General features: G+C 34.5%; 1 protein-coding gene across 5 annotated transcripts in view; it reads left to right on the plus strand.

Moving 5' to 3' along the window:
• The window catches only part of LOC135836127 (uncharacterized), a 407,464-nt gene extending 384,245 nt beyond the window's left edge, over positions 1-23,219 (plus strand). For all 5 annotated transcript variants that reach the window (XM_065350756.1, XM_065350754.1, XM_065350757.1 and 2 more), the window contains 3 exons: positions 11,760-11,887; positions 18,273-18,441; positions 21,076-23,219. In XM_065350756.1, the coding sequence (XP_065206828.1) occupies positions 11,760-11,887; positions 18,273-18,441; positions 21,076-21,179 (401 nt within the window). In that variant the 3' untranslated portion in view covers positions 21,180-23,219. The remainder of the gene's footprint in view (positions 1-11,759; positions 11,888-18,272; positions 18,442-21,075) is intronic.
• The last annotated feature ends 293 nt before the right edge of the window (positions 23,220-23,512 follow it).

Consider the following 23,512-nt stretch of genomic DNA (forward strand, 5'->3'; position numbering starts at 1 on the left):
CTTCCTGTGTTACGTTTTTTTTGCTCCCTTTTTCATTACAACATACCTTTCAGAACGAATTTTTTTCCTGTATCAGAATAAGCTGCATTTATTGGCAATAACAAAGACATCATTTCACTGATACGTTTAATTTGACAATTGGTTTTAAAAAATATGCCAACTAGTCGAATCGTCGAAACGAACATTCGACCGATGTTTTATATAAGGAAAATTTCCTAACAATCGTTTCGTATTCTTTCAAGATTCGATATTTAATTATTGGCTAAATCATACGTAAGGAAATTCGTTCGGTTAGTTGATCATCGTCGATAGGTTTTGACGAATCAACAAAACCTTTCAATTTATGAAAAATGTTACTTTGAAAGCGAATTTCATTTCGGTACCAGATCGGAAAATGATATTTATACATACACGTTCCATACTTCGACGTTTTTCAATAACATGGAAAAAATTAATTAGAAAATAAACGTGAAATGATTTAGATTGATGGTCGAACTAATAAAGCGTTTCAAAAGAAATAGCCAAGACCGAAGTAGACTTGTTTATAATGAATAAAGTTTAACAACCTTAAAACGCTATTAAGAAACTTTAATTTCAAGTAGGTAGGTATATTTTCAATTCAACGCTGTTCACTTGGTTTAATTTTCAAAATTGGAAAGTTTTATAAAAAAAAATTGTTCTCAACTTTTTTTGAAATTTTCACATCATTTTGAAAATATACTCACTGCGATGTAAAGGTTGTTTGTTCAAAGTTTTAATTTTTCTTCTTTTGTGAAAAAATGTCGACAGAAGATTTTGGAATATTTTTTTTCCTCGAGAAAATAAATAAGAAAAAGTGAAATTCATTAGGAAGTTTTTTTTACGTTTGTGAAAGTAGGATTTTAATAATTGAAAAAAAAATAATGTGAAGGGTAGAAAATAGAAATTATGTTATTTATCTAGCTTGAAAGATTATTATTACGCGGTAAAAAGTTGATACCTGAAGTAAGTAGGTACCTATGATAATGAGGAAATGGGCCTCTAGAGTAGATAGGTACTTATTTAGTGCAAATTTTTATGATTTATTAATGTGCTCTCGAGTCTCGAGAGATCAGTCTTCGATTTGAACAAAGCTACCAACCAAAATTTAAACTGCTGCAAATTTCAAAAATTTCTTCAAAGCATTTCTTCCCTTATAAATTTATGTTGGTAAAAAAAAACACACATTAGAGATGTCCGCCTAAAAAATCGGCTCAAATGTCGATAACCTCGTGTTTAAAAAAGTTTGATAATCAAAAGCTATCAAAAATTTAACAGAGATGCAAATATTTGAACAATATTCTACAAAATGTTTACCTACCTAATTCAAACAAAACCGTAAAATAAAATGTAACAAATTTCCCAATTTTTCAAGAAACCCTAAAGTTTTTGATTTATTCCCAACCACCCAATACACGAAAGGATTGGTAAATAATTTCAAAACGAAGATAAAACCGAGATGAAATTCGCGCAACCTACGGAATACCATATCTCGAGGCAAAATCGCGTTCAATTTCAAAGTGAAAATTCATCGAGTCATCTGTACCAATAAATTTCTACATCCGTTACCTGTCATTTCGAGTCTACTTCTATTCAACTCCACTTTTCGTACTCAATTCAAAGAAATACTGCATTTGGGGTCGCCTCATCGTTCGTCCCGTTGGCCGCATTAATAAAAAGTTACCATTCTTTATTCAAAGAAGGCTGGAAAATTACAATAAAAAAATAATAAAAGCTTCATTTCTCATGCGAATTCAATCAACACTTCGTACAAGGTAAATACATCAAAAAAGCAATTTTACATTCGCCATATTTCACCCAGACGCACGTTCGTTTGTATAAGTCGCCCACGATTTATGTTTTCCTCATACCTATTGCATACCTTGGCGGTTTCATTTCAATGTACATAGGTACCAAACACAAACGTATAGGTACTGGGTACCTAGTATATGCTTATTTTCTTCAGTTTGCCAAAGATGCAATTTTCGCCAACATCAATTTTTTTTCTTCTTTCGAAGTGACTAGCAAACCTCCATAGCCTTCAGCATGCGTTTACATTATTATTATTCTGTATCGGTGTCTTAGCTCGGCGTAAAGCGAAAAGCGATAATCGTTATTTGCGTCGACTTTTGTTTCAGTTTTCTTTTGTTTAATCAGCGCATCGGGAAAAGCAATAAAAGTAGCTGCTAACCTTAAAACACGGCCATTGTAATATACCGAAAAACAGTGCAATACAGTATACAAACAGACAAACATTGCCAACGACTTTATAAGTTTCCAAAGTTTGTACTTCTACACCTTCGCGAAACTGGTACCTTTTCTGCGAGTATTCGCTATTAGTACAACTTATCTTCGCTCAAATAAACAAACACATACGCAAACAAATCCTCGATAGATGTATATTTTATAAAAATAGCATCGTGGAGTAGGTATAGGTATGAATTAAATTTATTTAACACGATTTGATGGCAATTGAGAAATTCTGAAAAAATTATCAGAAAAACACTTGAAAATGATTTTTTTGCCTTTTTTGAGAATTTGGACTCCCCTTCTACATACAATGATCGGAGCTTTATCGAGAAAAAAATGAAAAAATTGAGAGTCTTGTAAACTTTCTCCACGTTCGTAGCAGGTTTCAAGTCAATTGGTTGAAAAAAGCTTAATTATGAACTGGTAAAATTTTATATGTGTTCCTTTTTTGGAAGGGAGGTTGGACTTGAAGTCAGTCGAAAAAATATCTATGGGAATATTAGTACCAATCATGGGTAACATTGACACGATGTCCCTCCATCCCTACTAAAAAAATCACTACGGATTCGAATTCTAATTATCAACGTTTTCGGGGGGGGGGTCTGTGGCCCACTGTGTGACAGATACAATTTTATTCAAAATATTGTTGAAATACTTACTAAGATTGTAAGGTGGCATTATGGCCTCACTGTCTTGGCAGTGCAATACATAATGATTCTTTAAGTTGGTGAGATCCTTTGGGTTTGATAATTTGATCCTTTAGGTCTTGACAACTTGGGGATCGTTTGATTTATTAAGGTAAGAAGCAAGTACTAGCAAATTCGAAGGGTGTACTTGAGAATCAGCGGGGGTTAGCATTCATAACATTTTTATATTTCCCATATTGGATAACGTAGCGCTAGCTTATAATCTCTCGAGATTGACCTAAAACTGCAGATATAACTTTAGCTAGATTTGATCTCGAAATCATGCTAATCCGTGAGCCTAATTGATGCATAGATCTGTTTATTAGGTATGTTGATTTATACCACACTTATGTGGTATACGCTGAGCTAGCAAAGTGTAAGTATAAATGGTTTCTTCTTGATATTAAAAATATTGTACCGGTAGGGGATGCGCCCGCAGCTTCCACCTAGAGGGAAGTTGTGTTCCTGTCGGAGTGGCAGCACTGCTTACGAGTAGTGCACTCTATCGAAGTAGTTCGAGATGCGCCACTCCGAGCTTCGAGCTTTGAAAGCTCGTTAGGTATATTTTCACTGGTGCTAGCGTAAGGTAGCAAGTTCAGAGCTTCCGCTTGTAGTCGATACTACAAGTGTCTTTTATTCAATAATGTGTAGTGTATTTTATTATAAATCTTCGCGTGTGTTATACCAGAGAAGTGAATAAAATATTACGAACATTTAGCGGTCTTATGATCATTTATGAGGTGTCTCAACATCACTGCAATTTGATATCTTTCGCAAGGATATCGGGCAAGTTTAGGTTCCCTGGGCTTACTATATGCACGCTGGTCTTGGCGACGTCTCCCTCAAAGCAAAGACATCCCAAACCACCACAATATTCGTATAAGGATATTTTTAATCTTTCACTCTATAAGGAATTATTCTCATCCTTCCACCATAATTGTATTTGTACTTGTTTACTGTCTAACAAGATTTGTTTTAAAATTCATTGAAAAAATTATTTGATGAAAATTGAACTATCAATCAAAAAGTTTTATTTTATGACATCCGGCATCTTGGCCTTTAACGTCAACAATCCAACAACAGAAATTAAATTAACAAATAGCAAAAATATAACAACAAAATAATCTCAACAAAAGTATAGCAAAATTCACAAAAATATGACACGTTCAATATCAAAATTTAATAGAGCAAAACATAAGTTATAACAAATCATAAATCCCTGCACGAATTAGGAACAAGAACAATTTTACACACATTTCCTCTTCATCTTCATGTACTAGTATGTATTTGAAATTTACCCCAGTGTTTCGTTTCTGATTTTCTCATATACTTTACATGATTCTATAATGTGCTGGACTGTTACATTCACATTACATGTGTCACATTTTTTGAGGGATTTTTCTGTAAAAAGTGATCTGTGTGTCAATGCAGTATGTCCAATTCAAAATCTGGCTAAAATCACCTCTTCTCTTCTATTTGATCTATAGGAGGTATTTTTTGTTGGAATTATAAATTGGTACTGTTTACAATAGCTTTCAATCTGAGGGTTATGTTGAGTGGGTCTAGTCCCAATTAAACTATTAGCTCTTTTGTTCTATATCCAAATCGTTTGTATGTGCCATATTTGTGTTGAAGGTGAGAGTGGAATGTTTTATGATGATTAATATGACCAGCATTTTTGGCGATTTTGACATATTGTTTTAGGGCTAAATAGTTTCTTCTTTCTTGTAGAGAAGTAATTCCAGAATCCTGTGTAAGTTTGATTATTGGGCTGGTTCGGAACGCTCCTATTGATAAACGTAATGCATGGTAGGTGATTGGAATTAATTTCATGAGGTCAGTTTTTGAAGCTGTATTGTAAACAATGGAACCATAGTCCATTATTGACTACAGATGGCTGACATAGATTTTTAACAAAGATTTTCTATGTGCTCCCTAAGCAGTATGGCTAAGTTTTTTAAGTATGTTGATAGCATTGTTAGATCTCTGCTTGATAGTATTGAGGTGCAGTTTCCAATTCAATTTTTTATCAAAATGTAGGCCAAGGAATTTATGGTGCTGGACATTTTTGATCTGAATACCATATAGCTGCAGATTTACATCAGGGAATGTTCCTCTTTTAGGAAGTATGTGTCTTGTCGAAATTTAAATTTAAATTCAGGGAGAACATTTTTTAGATAGAAATACATACAATTCAATTCAAATTTGGAATGTACATTCTCCGCAAATTTTGTAGATAAAAATTAAATTAAATTACCGACTCACAATGGAAGATTTTTCAACTAGATAGCAGCCAAATTTTTGAACCGGACATTCCAGGTGAAAATACTTTTTTCGTTTTTTGTCCACCTGTGGTGGAGTAAGGCTAAGATCAAAGAATGACAATGAGACGTTTTCAAGGGTTGGTAAAAGACTCTTTGAATTCGTTTCAACAACAGTCTCACAATGAGCATGTAGGCATGTACCAAAAATTAGCTCGTCCATATATTCTCCTAGTGCGTAGGTATTTATTTTTTGAAATTGAAAATTCCACAATCCTATAGAAAGAAAATCTCAACATTCTGCAATTTTTCTACAAACTGGCAACACTGCAGAAGTTATACCAACGTAAAAGGCTGCCAAACTGAAACTTGAGAAGGAGAAGAAACGTTGAAAATGCCAATTATAAAGAAAAATAACGTAACGTTTTCGCGTGTATCGAAAATAGATTTCATGTTATTGCTATACGTACGTAATATGGTATACACTTAGGTATATAGAGACAGGGAGAGCTAACTTTTCGTAAAGCTGCGTTGATATTTAGCTCAGATGGCAATGAAGATGAAAGGAAAATTACTGCGTTGCGATGGGCACGTAGGTTGGTTTTCTCATCGTTTCCGTATCATGCGGATCGATTTTCACAAATATAATAACTTTAATATAAAAGTTAAAGTACACTATTATTAGACACATATTACTCGGTTGGTTTCTTTTGTTTCTGTTCGCTTGTTATCGCCAAAGTTTCATTTTCATAATAATCATTTTAAAAGTAATTAAAGATCGTTTTCTTCATCCGAGCGTAATAAACGAAAAACGTTATTGAATGGAAGTTTTATACTAAAATAAAAGACGTTAAAATAACTTCGTTATAAAGAAGTAGGTAAGGTACGTTCGTCGGTTGGTTCGCTTTTCGCGTTCTCGGTGTGTCTTAAACAAAGTGTCACTTTGGAAGAGTCGCACTTGGCGTTTTATAATTTTAACGCCGCTACCGCCATCGTCGTCGCCGCCGGTGCCAAATATTCCTAAGTGGAAACAACAAATTCGTCAACGTTAAAGGAACACCTCTTGCTGATGACGGTGTTTTTCGGCAACGCCATGCAGGCAAAAAAGTGGTAGTAAGAGCAAAGGGAGAATTTGGCTGTCTCACTCGTTCTGTCATTAATGAGACGTTGAACAGTACATTTTTTCGACGAGGGGGGGTCGAGGGAGAGGAAAAAAATGATCCAGCGAAGTGACGTATCGTATAGCGTGATTTAATATTGTAACTGGATATAATTGGCCAAACTCAAAACCACTTAAAACGTCGTCTAGCTCAAAGTACACGTTTATCATTGCACAGCAACGGGCTATTAATTATGCCATTCTCTTTTGTTTGTCTTTTTCATTACGTCATGTGCTATATCCGTTACCGTTTTCCTATTATTCTTCTTTCTTTCCTCCCTTTCTGTCTTTTTTTACGTAGACGACGGAAAAAACCACCTTCGCCAACGAGTACCTAAAATAAATGGAAAGGTATCCTATGTGAAATTTTACTCGTGATAAATTTATTGAGCTGATATCTTGAGCGCCATCTACCTGTGTAATTAGCATTACTCGGTGGTTTTTTCCTCATTGCTTGGCATGTCGATGGCACACGCTTATTTAAAAAATGATTTATTCGCGTGTTGTTTATGCGAAGTAAATCAAGTTCGTGTCCCATATCATGTTACAATTTTTGAATTCGCTCAATTCAACGTAAATTGGCTGAAATAATTATCTTTGTTATAATAATCAACTTAAATCTATTGTTAATTCGTAGGGCAATTGAATGCCACCTAAATGTGTACGCAATAAGCGTTTCATGTCAACGATATAAATACACATTTTGCTCTATAATTCATCTCTTTTACGTGTCAAAATGAGATCGGCGATGAACGATCCATTTTATTCAATTCGAAATGTCCTACCAAACGGATCTTTCATGCTGATTATTCCATTCAGGAAAAAAAAAATTGGAAAACTTGGTAAAAATCAGACAAAATTCTCGTACAAAAATTGAGCAACCCTGTCTGTAGGTACCGCAAACTATCGTAAATTAAACACACGCTGCAATTTGTCGAATCGTTGTTTTCGCATATAGTCATTCGTCACGAGCAAACTTAGAAATTAAAAAAATCCTTTACTCACCTTTCGGCGACATCGGTTACGAAACTAATTTTATACATTTGAACTTTTACGCCAATAACTATAATCAATACAAGTACGATATAGTGTACCTACATATTACGACAGCTGCTTCAAATATATTTTTCTACTTTACCGCCACAACAACATCGCGCTTGCACACAAAGTAGGAGAAAAAATAACATCGAGTAATAAGGAAAATTTTTTCGGGTCATGGCAATCAGTATATTTGTATGGGTATCTGTATTATGAGGCGAATCGTATTTACAATCTGTTACGATACCGATATCACGTGTGTAAACAAAATTCTACTACTCAAATTACTTCTCGCTAGTTAAATAAAAATACACCCGCGTACCTCGCCCAGTCAACCTTGTTCAGAGGTCAAAGGCCACTGTGTTGCAGGTGGACGTTTGAACCTTACATAGTGTTGGGTTTCAGCAACCTACACAAATATACGTGACGAAGTGATACCCTATGGCTTGAAAGGAGTTGAAATGGAAAGCATCTAGTAAGCTTGAAATTATAAGGAGTCAGCAAAATGTACGGATTAGTTTGCATTCGGGTGCTCATTGCTCACAATGATTGTTTTCCATTGAAATTAGCAAACGTGTACTTTGTACTATCCAAAATTAAGGGGCAAAGAAAGGCAAATGTGTATATCTCTTGATCTAATTCAATAAGACCAGTGGTTGGCAAAATATATAGACACTTCTATAAGCTTCTATCTGCACTTGAAAAGGCAGTCTAATTATGATGTACACGATCCAATAAAAATGAAGGAAAAAATAAAAAATTTGTCTCTCACAAACGCATTACCAAGGTGTAAGTTAAAGTAGGTATGGTTAGTTACCTGCCTCATTTTTAACATCCAAAATCGATTGGTCATCATTTTAAACCACTTAAACTATTCTGTAGTTTTCAGCAAATTTTTAAAATTTTTTAGTTAATATCCTACTAATAATTAAGAACTGTCCCATTGAGCAATATTGCCTTAATTTTCTGGAGTGACTTCAATGTCAAAAAATATCTTTGTTGAAAAAATTTCCCTCAAAAATTGTATTCCTACTCGTAAACAGATTTTCTATGCTCATGCTCATAAAGGAGGGACCCCAGTCGATAGAAACCTTTTAGTACTGGATAAAATAAATATTGAAATTTTTCAAAAAATACACTGTTGAGTCAAATTTTAGGTGCTTAAGGTGCTAAATTATTTTCTTGTTTCAATTTTTGTCAAATTTTTGAAAATTCAAAGACTTAATTTTCATATTATTCTAAAAACCTTCAAAATTCAAATTTCAATCAATTTGAAACGGAGAATTCAAATTTGGCTTATAACGTAATACGTATTTTACAACCTTGCAAATTTGTAATTGTTGGTGATTTCAAGCCATTTTGATGCATCCAGTAGACTTTTAAAATTCCTAGTTTTGAAATAATTGTCATAAAAATTGTCAAAATAAAAATCAATTTCTGCAAACTCGAATGCATTGTAAGTACGTAGGTATATGTGAATATCTGATACCAATGCAGTCAAAATCTGTGAAAATTGTGTTGAAGGAGAGCTGTTTGGAGTACTCAATCCTGACTTTGGAGATCCCCCTCCCCCCAGAATAGTTTATTCAGCCTCAACAAGGCTGTCTATCTGTCTATTTGCTTATCTAGCCACTCAAAGTCGTCCTTCCCGTCAAGCCCTCAAGGTCATTGACCCGTCTATATGACCTCTCATGGTCATTCACCTGTCTATTTGCTCTCTCAAGGTCATTTGACTATCTACCTGGCCTCTGAAGGTAACTGGCCCACCTGCCTAGTCTCTCAAAGTTAATGGTCTGTCGTTGTTAGGGCTTCTAGAAGTCGTCTGATTTGTCTGTCTGTCTTCTTGTCTGACCTCCGAAGGTCATTGAACTGTCTGCCTGGCATCTCAAGGTTGTCCATCTGCCTATCGGCCCTCTTGAGGTTACTGACCCATCTGTCTAGTTTCTCAAGGTTGTCTGCTAGATCTCAGGCTTTCCAAAGTTGTATTCCCACCGGTTCAGTCTCTTCAGGTCATTGACCTGTCTGGCTAGCCTCCCAAGGTCATTGACCTGTCTGGCTAGCCTCCCAAGGTCATTGACCTGTATGGCTAGCCTCCCTAGGTTATTGACTCTGTATGACTGCTAAAGGTAATCTGTATTCCTGTCTGGTCTCTAAAGGTCGTTGACCCGCCTGTCTGGTTTTTCAAGGTTGTTTGTCTGTCTGTCTGTCTAAGTGTCTACTGGGTAGGTATGTCATGGGCATTGACCCAGCAGTATGGCTTTTCAAGATCGTATGTCTTTCTGTCCTGCCTCCTAAGATCATTGACCCGTCTACCTGCCTTTCAAGGTCGTTTGTTGCTTGTCTGGTTTCCCAAAACTTCAAACTGCAGATTGAAATTTTGTATGTATTTTGAAGGCCATACAAACTTTAAACATTGATTTGGAGCCACGCTAACTCCAAATATCAATTTGAAACTTTGTAATTTGAGCCATGCAAACTCTAAAAATTGGTGGTCTGTTCCAACGTCCGGACTTCGTGCTCTAACTTGCTCCAACGATACTCCATTTCTTTGAGGAGCACTCCACCCCCTCCCTTTCTGAAACTGGTAGGGTCTACGAATTCTATCTGTTAAATGGGACGTTTGCTTACTCTTTTCAAGCAGTAATAGGCTAGTTGAACTCGTGGGTTGAAATTTAGCATGTGTATTTGGAAGATATTCTATAGGTGTGCCTTTTGAAGCTTTCAACTTTTTAACCTTTTTTATTCTTTTCTTGCTTTGAAAAAGCGGATCATCTCGTTTCGTTTTAGTGTCCTTGAACTCCGTATCATCGCTGAAGCTCATTAAGTTGGTTCCATTTTTAATTACTCGTAATACATACTGTCTATGAAATTTGAAATTCGGTTATGCACATTTGAGATACGAGTTCGTGACTTCCCATCGATTAAAAATAGGTATCATTAAACTTGTAACTGAACTTTGATTTATTTCAAGCAAAACTAAACGTAGCAGTGCTAATTTCAGTTACAAGACCATAGTCTACAACTTATAAGTACCTAGCATAGCATTGCTTGCAAAACATGTTTGCATATATAATGGTTTTCTTTATACATAAATGCATTTATTTCACGTACTTATTACATTGGTTTGCAAAATGAAGAAAAAAAATGTATATTCGTTACCTTCGGCACGTATCTCTTAATTGCCAGAATCTCTTGGGTAGTTTTGTAACATTGCAAAGGTTGAAAATCCATTTACATGGTAACCTCGTGGGAAATATTGAATGGCGGTTTTATTTGACTTTCTTCAAGTTGCTTTTCGCGTTCTTTTTATTCTGTTTTTGCTCTCTGTTTCTCTTCTTTTTCAAACGAATGTAGTTTACATTGCGAAATAATGCAAGCTTAAAGAAAAAATTACCTACTAAAAAGCATATAAAGCTCGTAAAGTTGATGTGCCAAAGTATTGCTGTACACACACGTACCGTAGCCTATCTTGAATCAAAACATGTGTGGCTTGAAATTAGATTCAACATGAAAGGGAAAAAAATAATCCTAGAAAAAAAATGGCAAAAGATGGACTGATCAAAAATGGTGAAAGTAAATAGAATTACAACGACGACAACGCCATGCGGCGAAAGTAATATAAAATAGTCGAAGATATAGCTATTAAGTTTTTGAGGGAGAAATATTAAAATAATTAGGTCGACTGTAGACTGCTACTCGGTACACCGGCGGTGGTGTATTTATATAAACTCATTTAGAAACAGCAGTCCGGAGTAAATTAATTTCGATTTTAATACCTCGAAAGTCCTACGGATAAAAGATTTTTTGTTTCGTTGGCCCAACTACCTACCTACCTCTACGATGGAGAGAGCATTAATCATTTAAAATTCGCATTTTCGCCCGACGAAATAGGCAAACGTAAATCTTTTGAATATTTAAAGAAAATCCAAACATTTCACGAATTCAGACCTGTGAGAGATGTATTAGGGATATTTTCCGGCAAATTTTCGTTGTACTGCGGAATAGGTGGATAGCTTATTTCGCTCGTGGGTCGTTTAACCTTGAAACATTTCTCATTCTCAAATGTTAGCGGATGGTGACAGAATCATACCTTATTTGAATAATTTATATTGTCGTATCGAAAGGTACAGCCTTACTCGGTTTCCAGGAATTAATTAATAGTATGTGGAATTGTGCGGAAAGTTTTAACGTATTTTATCTCATACATTGACGTGTGCAGGATTCCAATCTGCAGAGAAATTTACTCCACTTTTATACCGATATATTGCTCGTACACCTACTACATCGTGCCCGATTCCAATCGAATACCCTTTTTAATGCAAATTTTTTTAATCTGTATTGTTTCAGAGCCGTCGACGGAGATACTGGGAGGTCCAGATGTATATATAGATAAAGGAAGCACTATCAATTTAACATGTGTGATTTCTTATAGTCCAGAACCACCTTCGTATATTTTCTGGAATCATAACGACGCTGTAAGTACGATTTAATTTTTTTACATTATCTAACATAATTTTTTTTTACTTTTGAGATCCATCAGAAAATCACTTGAAATAGACTCCCTTATGAAATCCCATACCATGCCTATTTTCTATTTTAAAAATGCAAAATATGCTAAAAAATATTTTTCAACTTTTGAACAAAAAATCAAGTTCAAAATATGCCTCTATATTCGTTGAAACTTTCACTCCCTGGTTCCTCGCCCATTATAGCTACTAGATTTTTTGAAAATAATATCCCAAGAATATATATCAACAAAATCACGCGTTTATGACCATTATTGACGTATACCACACGTATAATAATTTTTAATTAACCAAATTATAATTAGACTTTGTCGCGATGAAATAAATCACAAGGTTTAATTAGCGGCGTATGGAAAGGTCGTCGTGTGTATAATTAAATAATATATATTGTGCCCGTGATAGCACATTTTTGTTGTTTTATAATATATTCAAATACACGCGTTCTTATACGCTTAGATTAAATTTAAGCTGGCGAATTTTTCACCATGTACAGTACAGCGGAGCACGAGAAAATCACAACGATATTTCATTACACGTATTATAAAGACTATTTCGGTGATAGAACCATTTTTCAGGCATTTTGGGTATGCAATTTAATTAACAGCTGGTATTTCAGAAGAATTTCGGGTTATTGTGCTTTAGATATCGGGCGATTTGAGTGACCAAATTATCGAACATCGATGTAATTTAATAGGAGTTTGCTTGAGCAGGCAGCAGAATGATGGATTTAGGCTGCTGTGTTTTGAACGATGAATTTTAATAAGGTTTTTAAATTCTGTCTGCGCTTATTTTGCTGCTTCCTGTTTCTTTTTTGGAAGGATGTCGATGGCGTTGGATGGGATAGTAATTTGGTGAAAATTACCTAATTAGATTAGGTATTTAAGAAGTACATACAACGTGTTTTTTTTTAAATTTTGCTATAATGAAATGAACCAGATACCAGATACTTTCATGAAAAAATGAACTCCTAAAAAGCTTCACTCTGTGCGAGAAATTAATGAAGCCGTATGAACGGTCTGATAATAATCTTTCTGTTATTTATTTTTTTCATTTTGGGCGAATTATTGAAAATTCAAATTCCTTTGGATATTTTTCATGAAAAATTCAAAGTGTGATTAAATTAAAGTAGAAAGCTCAAATTTGATTTATGCACTATTTCAGTCCCCTACCCAATCGATTGGTGGCATTTTCGAGTTGTTCTAAAACGTCTTGTGAAGGTCTTAGGATTTCTATAGTTTCAAAAAAATGTCGTAAAAGAGGCTAACACGTACTTGTAATTAAAAATTCGTAAACTCGAATCCATTGTTTTTTCTAAAACTGAAAAGTCCAAGAATTCGTTGAAGGCTCCAGAACGGCTAAAAGCAATCAAGCAATCACAAATTGATTTGGGAAGTTGAAAATACGTCATGAAAAATTTTACCTTTTCGAATGGTTTGATCAATTTTTGAACTTTTCATAGAAAATGAGCCATATTTGAATTTTTGAAAATTAGTCAAAAATTGAATTCAGGTGATCAATGGTCTCTTTGAAGACTAAAACTTGAGCAAATAAAATTTTCTTTTGTTCAATTCGTTAAAATTCAGTACCTAATACGTAAAAAGTAATACTTCACCTCGAAAAAACATAAAAATAGTGCTATTTTGTTTCTAAAATTGAAAATGGATAAATTATGAAAGTATTTTCAAATTTTTTAGAGTATTTTTGTTTAAGTTTCGTTGTTCAAGTTTTGCTAATCCAGGTACGTGTAGATAAGAGTAAAGAGATTTTCACAGTCTAAACTTGAGCATGTATTACAGAGCAAAATGGCGATAAATTTGAGGCTGCGTTTTTAGGTTTTATTGTACTTATGTAGTTATAAATTGTGCAACAGAGTATGTATGGTACATTTTAGCAAATGAAAGTTTTTTTTTTGCACTAATGCATTTAGGTTGTTTTGAATGTGGCGAAGCAACGTCTTGGCATGCTTTTGGGGTTACCTAAGTTGAAAACGGAGTTGTCGTCGATTCCCCTAACGCATTAAATTTTCATTATCAATACGAACATATTTTAATTTTGCTTAAATTAGGGTCAGTAAAATCGACTATAATTTGCAGAATCTAGGGATAGTGTGGGATGCGAATCTTTATGAGCCTAATGCGTGAAATAAATTGTATGTTTACTATTTTACAGCAATTAAAAAGTGTGTCAAACACACCCCCTGTCGTGTTCACATGTCAAACTTGCCACTTCATGAGTGTACAAGTTTGACAAGTTTCCAGCCCCCACGGCGTGGACGTGAGACTAGGAGTTGGAGCAGGTAATGAACCTGCTCCCATTCGGGGGCCAGCGCCGGGAGGGAAGGGCAGGAGGGAAGGGCTGGGCTGGGCAGGAAAGGTGATTAAACCCCCATCTTGAGTTCACTCTTCACTCCATTCTACTGATCAAAAAAAAAATTGCATATTTAGTGAATTCCTGAGTGCAAAAAATGGCTAGTAGTTGAAGGAAATTTGTGGAGAAAATTTCACATTAATGAAAACAAAAAATAAAAGACACCTTGCCCTGCGAAGAATTCTATCAAAGGCTTTTTTGGCTCATTGTTAGGGCTAGGATTTTAATGCGCTAAAAAAACAGTTTTAAGCGCTTATAAAAAGCAGTTAAAATGGCCAAAAAAAGCAAAATTATGCGCTAAAAAATCTAAAAAAGCGAAAATAAGCATTTTGTAAGTGCATCATGCGGCATATCAAAATGCAGGTATTTTTAAGCAGAATGCGGAAATCCTATTGAGTTTCCTATCAAGTTTAAACTGAATTATTTAAATCAGAAAAATATCGAAAATCATTTATTTTGAATTTAAATTTTGAACAAAAATATTAAACGTACTTACAAATAACAGATTACAAAATCTGTGTAAATAAAAGCTGGGTAATTCAAAATTCAAACGTTCGTTTGTGAAATCATAGATCAAAATGTTTGTTTTTTTTTTAGAACCAAAATAGTTTGAAATTTTTTTTTTTTTGAAAAACTACCAAAATTTGAGTTTTTAGAACGATTTTTTGTCGTTTTCTTTGAAATATGCGCTAAAGTACTTGAAAAAGCGCTAAAAAAGCGGTTATCGGCCATTTTTTGCTGAAAATAAGCAGTTTTATGCGTTTATGGTCTAAAAAAGCAAAATTATGCGCTAAAAACTTTTGCAAATCGGCTTAAAAATGCATGAATCGCAAAAGAAACATTGTTCTGCGGTATCTGCTACAGCGCATTCAGACAAGCATTTGCATAAAAATCCTAGCCTTACTCATTGTACATATCAAAAAAGTGCCCTTGAAGACATACCACAAATTACATACTTAAGATTTGCTCATCCTAACATTCCTTTTTTAGAGCCTTTTTGGAACGCCTCTTCCTCGAATTAATGTCCGGTGCAAATTGCAAGCAAAGTGTCAAAGAGCATTAGAATTTCATTTCAGGCACGGATATTTCATTTATTTTGACAAATTTTAATGTCGTACCTACTCAAGTTTTATGGGTTCAAGTGTTGAAAAGACGACATTTTTTAAAATTTTGGCCAGGCAAAAAGTTCTGTTTTACTCCTTATTAAAAATTATCAGACATGACGTAACGGTTCTTTTGTTAGATTTTTGAGGGTGCTAATTTCAAATAAGTACCTACCTATCTCATTTAGTTTTGGGTACGCTCGCTCATCACTCCTCTGGCTTTATATTATTACATACATGGGTCATTCCATGTCAACTCAACCAACGTTTTTGAGTCATGTTTTTCGATTTCGGTCAAATTTTTTTTACAATATATATACCCACCCAGCAAGTAAGCACCCCGCAATTAGTTTGGTCCCAGCTCCCTCAGGGGACGGGTGGGGGGGCTTCCATTATTTTCACATTGTCTCAACTTCAACAGCCCATTCCTCCAAAACTACAGATATGATACTTTGAACAAAATTGATTTCACAAATGGCGCTGTAAGTGGGAGCTGCCATTTAAAATTTTGAAAAAATTTCCATACACGAAACTTTTGATGCTTTTTCGAAATATTCAAGTTTCGAGATGAGATCTCTTGATGGAGAGGGAGCACCCCCACCCCCAATTTTGGGCAAAACTTTTGAAAGAAAATCTGAGGGATGTGATATATCGAATTCTATGTTTTTGGTGACGCTGAACAAGAATATTACGTCAGATTTTTGATAGGACCCCGTCCACGGCCCCCAGCACCTCCCCAAAGGGGGTAAAAGTTGAAAGAAGTATTTTGTTCGTGCGACACATGGAATAGTATGTTTTTGGTGACGCTGAACAGGAATATGACGTCAAGTTTTTGATTAGACCCGTGCACGGCCCCCAGCACCTCGCCAAAGAGGGTAACCCCCCCCCCCCCCAATGGTTACATTCGTGTGACACATGAAATAGTATGTTTTCGATATCGCTGCAGAACACGAATATAGCCATAGTTTTTTAAATCGACCTCACCCATGGCCCCCAGAACCTCCCCCATTAGGTAAAAATCCAAAAAAATTATTGGGGGCCGTGGATGGGGTCCAATCAAAAATATGACGTTATATTCGTGTTCAGCGTCACCAAAAACATAATATTCCATATGTCGCACGAACAGAACACATTTTCAAAATCTCCTTTTTTGGTTGAGTTGACATGGAATGACCCACATAACAATTTTAAAAGGACAAAAATCTCAGGAAATGGCGAATTTGATTTGATAAATTTTTCGCAGCTTGTCTCAGTTTTTTGAAATTGATAATAAATAAGTAAGCCCTAATGACCATCAAACTGGCATTACTGTGTTCCAAAACATTTCCCCAATTATTGGAATGATATCTTTGATGCTGTAAGTGTAGGTTTTATAATTTATGTAACATATTATTTGAGGAGAAAATATGTCAAAAACCAGTTGGGTAGGAGGTAGAGCGAAAACATCACGATTTTCTTAAAAATTACCCATTAAAATCATTTGAAAATAAAGTGGCCTCAAGAAGGTATGCTTTAGGAATAATGGAAGCGCAAAACATATTTGATCTGGTTTAACTCTGCCTCTTTATTCCTGAACATATCTGAATCCAATGCAACCCACCTTACCCTTTATCACCCTGTATAACATTATGCAATCACAATTCCAATTCGAGCTCGGTCAAAAGCAACGATGGCGTCAACTTCGACATCACCTACAACATAAGACGGTATAGGCAACGAAAACGTGAAAAGTACGGTGTAAAGTACCTATCGGAATAACATTGGCAGCGCACGAACACTGGGTAAAGTTTTCTCAATGACAGTTTGTCCAAACTTTTCGAACCCTTCCATCATGGTTAGGAGCGGTTTGTACCGGTCTCTATATATAATCAGTTATATCAACGATCTAAATTGCAAGGCACTGAATTACACAGTGGCGCGTACAGGTGACCTAGCTATACATAGAAGTTGGCTATAGGAGTAAAGTTTGACCCACGAGACAAAAGTAATAAATCTATTTTAAAGCTAGAAAAACTGGTATTTTGGCTCGAGGTGACGTCAGGCGCCACCGCTGCGCCTCACAAGCTCTCCTCGTGCGAGGGTGAATACTGATTTAGGTTGTTTTTTTTTTCTTTTCGCAAAAAAGGAATAGAAAAGGAAGGGGTAAAAACAGTGTCAACGGCTATACGCGTCTGTTAGATTGCGTGCCAGGTACTCGTTACACGACATAAACTTATTAACTCGCTAGCCGACCTTTCGAAAGCTTTTACACGACTGGTTCACGCGGCTTTAGTTGTTTCGATGATTTACTAAAGAATATTTTTGTTGAGCTATGGCGGCGGCGTGGTTTTTAATGGTCTCAATTCCGTCGTCGTCGTCGTCGTCGTCGTGCCTGCGTATCCTTATACTGAGTATAGTGAGTATACGCCGGTATGTAAATGTGTGTGCCAGTGTTGGAGCGCTGAAAATAAGCCGGATTGGTGGCGCTCTTAGGAGCACAGTACGAATGCGGTTACCCTATGTTTTCAACGAGTTGGCAAACTTTCTCCATTTCTATACCCTTATGGGAGTCATAACGTTTATGTAAATTGTCGCTAATGCTCGTTGTGCGGGTTTAATTAGCCATTCACTTATATCATGTGATTGTCGTGGGGAAAGTTTGCCGGGCTAATTTTTAAATACAAAGTACACAGCGCGACGATGGCGATGGCGATGGCGTTTCAGCTACGCCATCCGCAGCTTTCTTTAGTACATATACTGTGCATTGGTGAAAATTCGTCGCATTCGAGTCCAAATCAACGCCCTCTTCACATTCATATTTTCTTCCTTCCTGAGATACGAGTATATGTTTCAAAAGCCAACAATTTTTTTTATTCTGTTTGCAGATGATCAGTTACGATTCTCCCAGAGGAGGTGTGAACGTTATCACGGAAAAAGGTGATACCACTACTAGTTATTTACTAATACAGAAGGCTACAGATTCCGATAACGGAAGGTACCAGTGTAATCCTTCGAGTGGTCAGCCGAAGTCTATAGAAGTTCACGTGTTAAATGGTAAGTAGGCCAGTTGAATTTTTTCATTTGCCTGCAGCGTCTTTTCGTACCTGCTTGGCTGGTTTTTTTATTCATCTCATTTCTGCAGTACCTAACCAAATTATGTGCGTATTGCTATTCCTACATAATCATGTCAGCTGAGGAAAAAGGTCAAGATGACATGCTATAGCTCAGAGATTACCTACCCTACCCATTATGGTTCACAAAGGCTCGGCTGTTAAAATCACAACTGTACGGGGGGAGGGGTTGACCGAGGTTACTGCTCAAGTTACACTACCCAAAAGTGAGGGAAACCCTCAGTTTTTTTTAAAAAAACGACCTCACTTTGAGGACGTTCCGCCTTTGGCTCAGTCCATTGTACATTTACGGACCTCAAAACTTTTTGGACTTTCTCCTACTCAAATCAAACTTCCTCGTCAGTTTTCGTCAAAATCCAGAACTTTTAAAATTTCGCTCTACCCAATGTACAAATAATAATTTACGTTACTCAAAAGTAAATTCCCACCACTCACACGGCTCTGATCTCAACAAAAATTAGATTTTTAGAAAGAGCACATTTGTAAACTCCTGTGACTAAAATTTGAGCTCCTCTCGTGAATTTTTCCATTTTTGATGATTTTTTTGAAGATTTAAAGATCGTGACTTTCCATCAAAAGTGGTCATTATTTGAAACAAAAAAGATATACGTATTTTTGAAGCAATGGGCGTTTCTGGTGAAATTAGTTAGGTATTTAAGAATGGATCCTTGATTCACCAAGCTAAAACTCCTGCTTTCGTTGTCTACTAAACTTATACAGTATAAATGTAACACCGCAGGGGTTGTAAAAACATTTCCCATTGTTTAATTTCGAAACATCAAAATTTTGTTTTACAAAATTGAACAATGGGAAAAAATTTTGGGTAAAAGGTTATTATGGCCAATTATGTTCGCTTATCTGCCTTGCGGTGCTACATTTATAAAAGGGGCAAGATTTTAATCTTTGGAAAATGAATTTTGAATTATCATTTCTAAAAAGAAGCAAAAATAAGGAAACACAATGGGTGGTAAAAACCTTTCCCATTGTTTAAATTTGAAAATTCAAGGTTATTTTCTAAAGGTTGTACATCAATAAAACTGACTAATTTTAAGATCCTAACATCAAATTCTACCATTTTCAGCAAAATTAGAGCTCTAGTCGGATTTTGATTTTCCATTAGTGAAAATGGCAAAAAAAACGATGAAACAGTAGATTTACTATCTGTAGGCTTGTCAAATGCATATTTCGAATTCGAATGTAAAATTACTTAGGTACCTAATAATTGACTGAAATTATTAGAAAACCGATTAAATCAATTCAGAAACAGTTGAAAATTGAGAAAAAGTTGATGAAATTTTGTTAAAATTTTTGAGGATGATTCAAAAATTTCCTAAAATGTATAAAAAATTGGCACTCGCGCAAAAATGATTTTGAAAATGTATATTCAAATGTGGAAATATTGTAGTGAAATGTTTCGAGAATAAAATCAGCAACATTTTTACAAAAATCATTCAAAATACAACAAAATTTTATAAAATATTGCAAAAAATATTTGGAAATTAATAAAAAATTAAAAAATTTGCACAAAAGCCATAAAAATGGGCCAAATTGGCAAAATAGTTCGAAAAAAATTTCAATTCTGAAAAAATTACACAAAGTACGAGGGGAATAGTTCAAAATTATCGTTGAAAAATTAAAAACAAAAATTTCTGGAAATCGTTGAAAAAATTGGCTAAAAGTGTAGGAAAATCGTCGAAAATGAAGTGAAAATATGCAAAAAATTGCAAAAAATATCGACAAATTATCTAAAATTAACAAACACTTGGAAAAATTAAAGAAATTATTGCAATATCGTATGCAGTTTTTATATTTTCAGAAATTTGGCAAAAATCCAAACTTCAATGCGATAATTAACTTGTTTAATTTGGCCTTGTTTCTGTTGATTTATTCATTTGTTTATTTGGTTGGTTGGTTGGTTTTTCTTTCAAAATTTAGCTGCCCATTGTTTTTCCAAAAATGCTATTTTTGTAGAATTTGAGATTGATATTCCCAAAATGTTGATTAAAACCGAAACAATGATTCAATTATTGACCCTTTTTTCAACTGGCCTCTTGAAAAATTTCCCTTGCACTTTTTTTAAGCTCCCAAAATCATCCAAAAACTGTTTAAAAAAATTTCCAAGTTTCTTCATTCGCTCATTTTTTTTTTGTTTAATAACAGCATTTGAATTGCTCATTGCTCAAAGTCAAAATTACCCTATTTAGTCTTTCATTTTTTTTTTTTTTTAAATAATATCGGAAAAATGCTTTTGTTTTCTGACATTTGACATTTGCTTTTCAATTGTTCAATTTTTAAACATTTTTGTCTGTTGTTTTTTCTAGACTGCAATAATATTTCAATTTCTTCATTTTTTTCAAAAAAAAAAAGAAAAAAAATGTCAAAATTTCATGATTTGGTCAATTGATATTATTTTTGAAAGTTTTTAGTAAATATTTGGAAAAGAAGCAACACTCCTCCTCTCTCCATGATCGTGGTTACTGATTACCTACTTGCAGATATTTTCTGTACCTATTTGCTAAAAAAGAATACCAACATAACGCATGTAATTGCTTTTCAGGCGAACATCCGGCAGCCATACAACACGGAGGTCAAGCACATCATCGTTCTTCTCATACGCATTGTCTTATATTTTGTATAACTTTGCTCATGCTGACTCCTTAACAATAATTGAACTCGTTCGTGTGTTTTTTTAACTGGAATTTATTTTTAAATACTTTCTATATTGTTGTATAAGCTGTGTACAATCAGTTAATATTTCGGGGGAATTTAACGTATTATGCAACTGTTTGTTACCGTTGTGCGAAATGTAGTCAAGTACGAGCATATGAAACTTTTCGCGTCCACCTAGACCTACCTACGTTCCGAATATCGTTGTGGTCACGCTAAAGTGGATTATGATTCATTGGCTGAAGCCAACTTCCTAATTGTGATATAAAACGTGTTGTTTTGGTTGTTTTAATAGTTTTTACCGCCGCGGTTGACGAAATTTTCGAATAAATGACTTCGTATAACGATTCTGAGTGGTGAATTGTACTACATTAATGTCTCGAGTGTATTATCTAATTAGCTACGAGGTGATTATTTTTTCGAGTTTTGAGTTTGTAGAAGTCATTTGGGTTTTTGGATTTGTAAAATGAAAAGATCTTCTAATCCCAACGACATGAAATTGATTGCAAAATTTATGAGACAGCTGTTCTTACCTAATCAGCTAAGATACTTGATGACAAAAAATCTGTACAAACGTGTGATAATTTATGTACTTACTCCTGAGGAAAGAAATAAAAGAGAAATTCACCAAGAATAGATGAATTGGCCTGGGGTGAGAAGGATAGTCGTACCTATTGTGTACATTCCTATAAGTAGACATTTTTTCTATTAAAAAAAATCTCCGTTACTTACTCCTCTCACTACAAAATCTAATTATTTTCAACATTTTTTTTTAATTTTGAAAAAATTAAAGTTTCAAGACTTATCTACATAGTTCTTACAGAGGGGTCAAATATTGACTGAAAAATAGAAAATTCGTACCACGTCTTATTGAGGGTGTATCACGATAGTTGTTTCTGATTCATCCAAATTCTGTAAGTACTCCTAGGTAGGTAGGTAATTTTTAAAATTTCCAAAATCAACTTTGTATAAAATATTTATGAAAATTGACCTCAGTTGGGTTCACGAATTGTTTTTTAGAAATTTTTTTTCAAACGGATAATAAGCGTAGCCTTATGGCATCGACATGTTTTCAAATTTTAGAAAACTAAAAAAATGCCAAAAATGGAGATTTTTGATGCTCAAGTACCTTTTTGAGACAAGTCATAAATAATTAAGTAGTCTACTTTGGAAATTGAAGGAGTTGGAAGCAAAAAATTGTGGAAATTCGAAGGTACATACCGTGAGATTTTATAAGCCCATAGCACCTTCAATTTTAGAGATAAGACTATTTTGTGGGAGGACATTTTTTTGTTTGCCATTTTTTGGAGGGGAAATTTTGGTGATCATATTTTTTTCGTTGTAGTTGCTGAAACGATCTACTCCTGCTGATGGAGCAACTTTTTTTCCAATTGCAATCTCAAGATAAGCAATGGCATTTCCCTAAATTTTTCCTTAAAAAATTTGTAAAAAAAAAAATTCCTAAATTGATGACATTTTCAATTTTATTTTATAGTCCAGTCTTTTTGACATGCTAGCTAGGCTGTTCTTCTACCTATTACGAGTACATCCCACTCATCCAAGTGTTTTCCAAACTGAGAATATTGGTTACTTTAAAAATGATGGCAAATTATCAGGTTAAAGTCCTTAACGAAAATTTAAACGAAAACCATATTTTTCATCTCATGATACTCAAATTTTGCACAAAAAATCAAAATAAAAACATTACGTACCTAACTAAAAAAAAAAAAAAAAAAATGCGAAATCTCACTGAACAGTTTAATTTTTCAACATAAATTAAAATTGAAAAAAGGTCTCTAAATCAGCGTTCACTCTTCAATTTCACTTGAGATAAAATTGGATGGAAACAGTTTTAAAATCCTACAACTAGGTACCTATATCTAATACTTTCCATTTTTGCCTTGCTAAATTTCATTTCATTTTTCAATTATTTCAATCTTCTTTCCCACTCCCTACGTTCCTCTCTCTACTGAAATTCACCCGTTTTAAAATCCAAAAAAAAAAAGATAGAAAAAACAACAAACCAGATCAGAATCGTTATCAAGTGCAAAATACAAACACGTTAATCGTGTAATTAAAAACATAGTTGGAAAATAAACTGTTTAATTATACGGGTATTTGGCGTTCATTCGTCCCGCCGAACGAATGCTTAAAATGCATTGAAAAAACGCGGTATATTTATCGATTTACGAGTATATTATTCTCACGAATAGAAAAATACCGTAAAATTCCTTTTCCCCTCCAATTTTTTTATATACTCTATCCTTTTAAATATTGTAAATTTTTTTAATCGTTTTGTAAAAACGAGTAAATTTAAGGACGATTTA

Source organism: Planococcus citri, chromosome 2 (genome assembly GCF_950023065.1).
Source record: "Planococcus citri chromosome 2, ihPlaCitr1.1, whole genome shotgun sequence".
NCBI classification, from domain to species: domain Eukaryota; kingdom Metazoa; phylum Arthropoda; class Insecta; order Hemiptera; family Pseudococcidae; genus Planococcus; species Planococcus citri.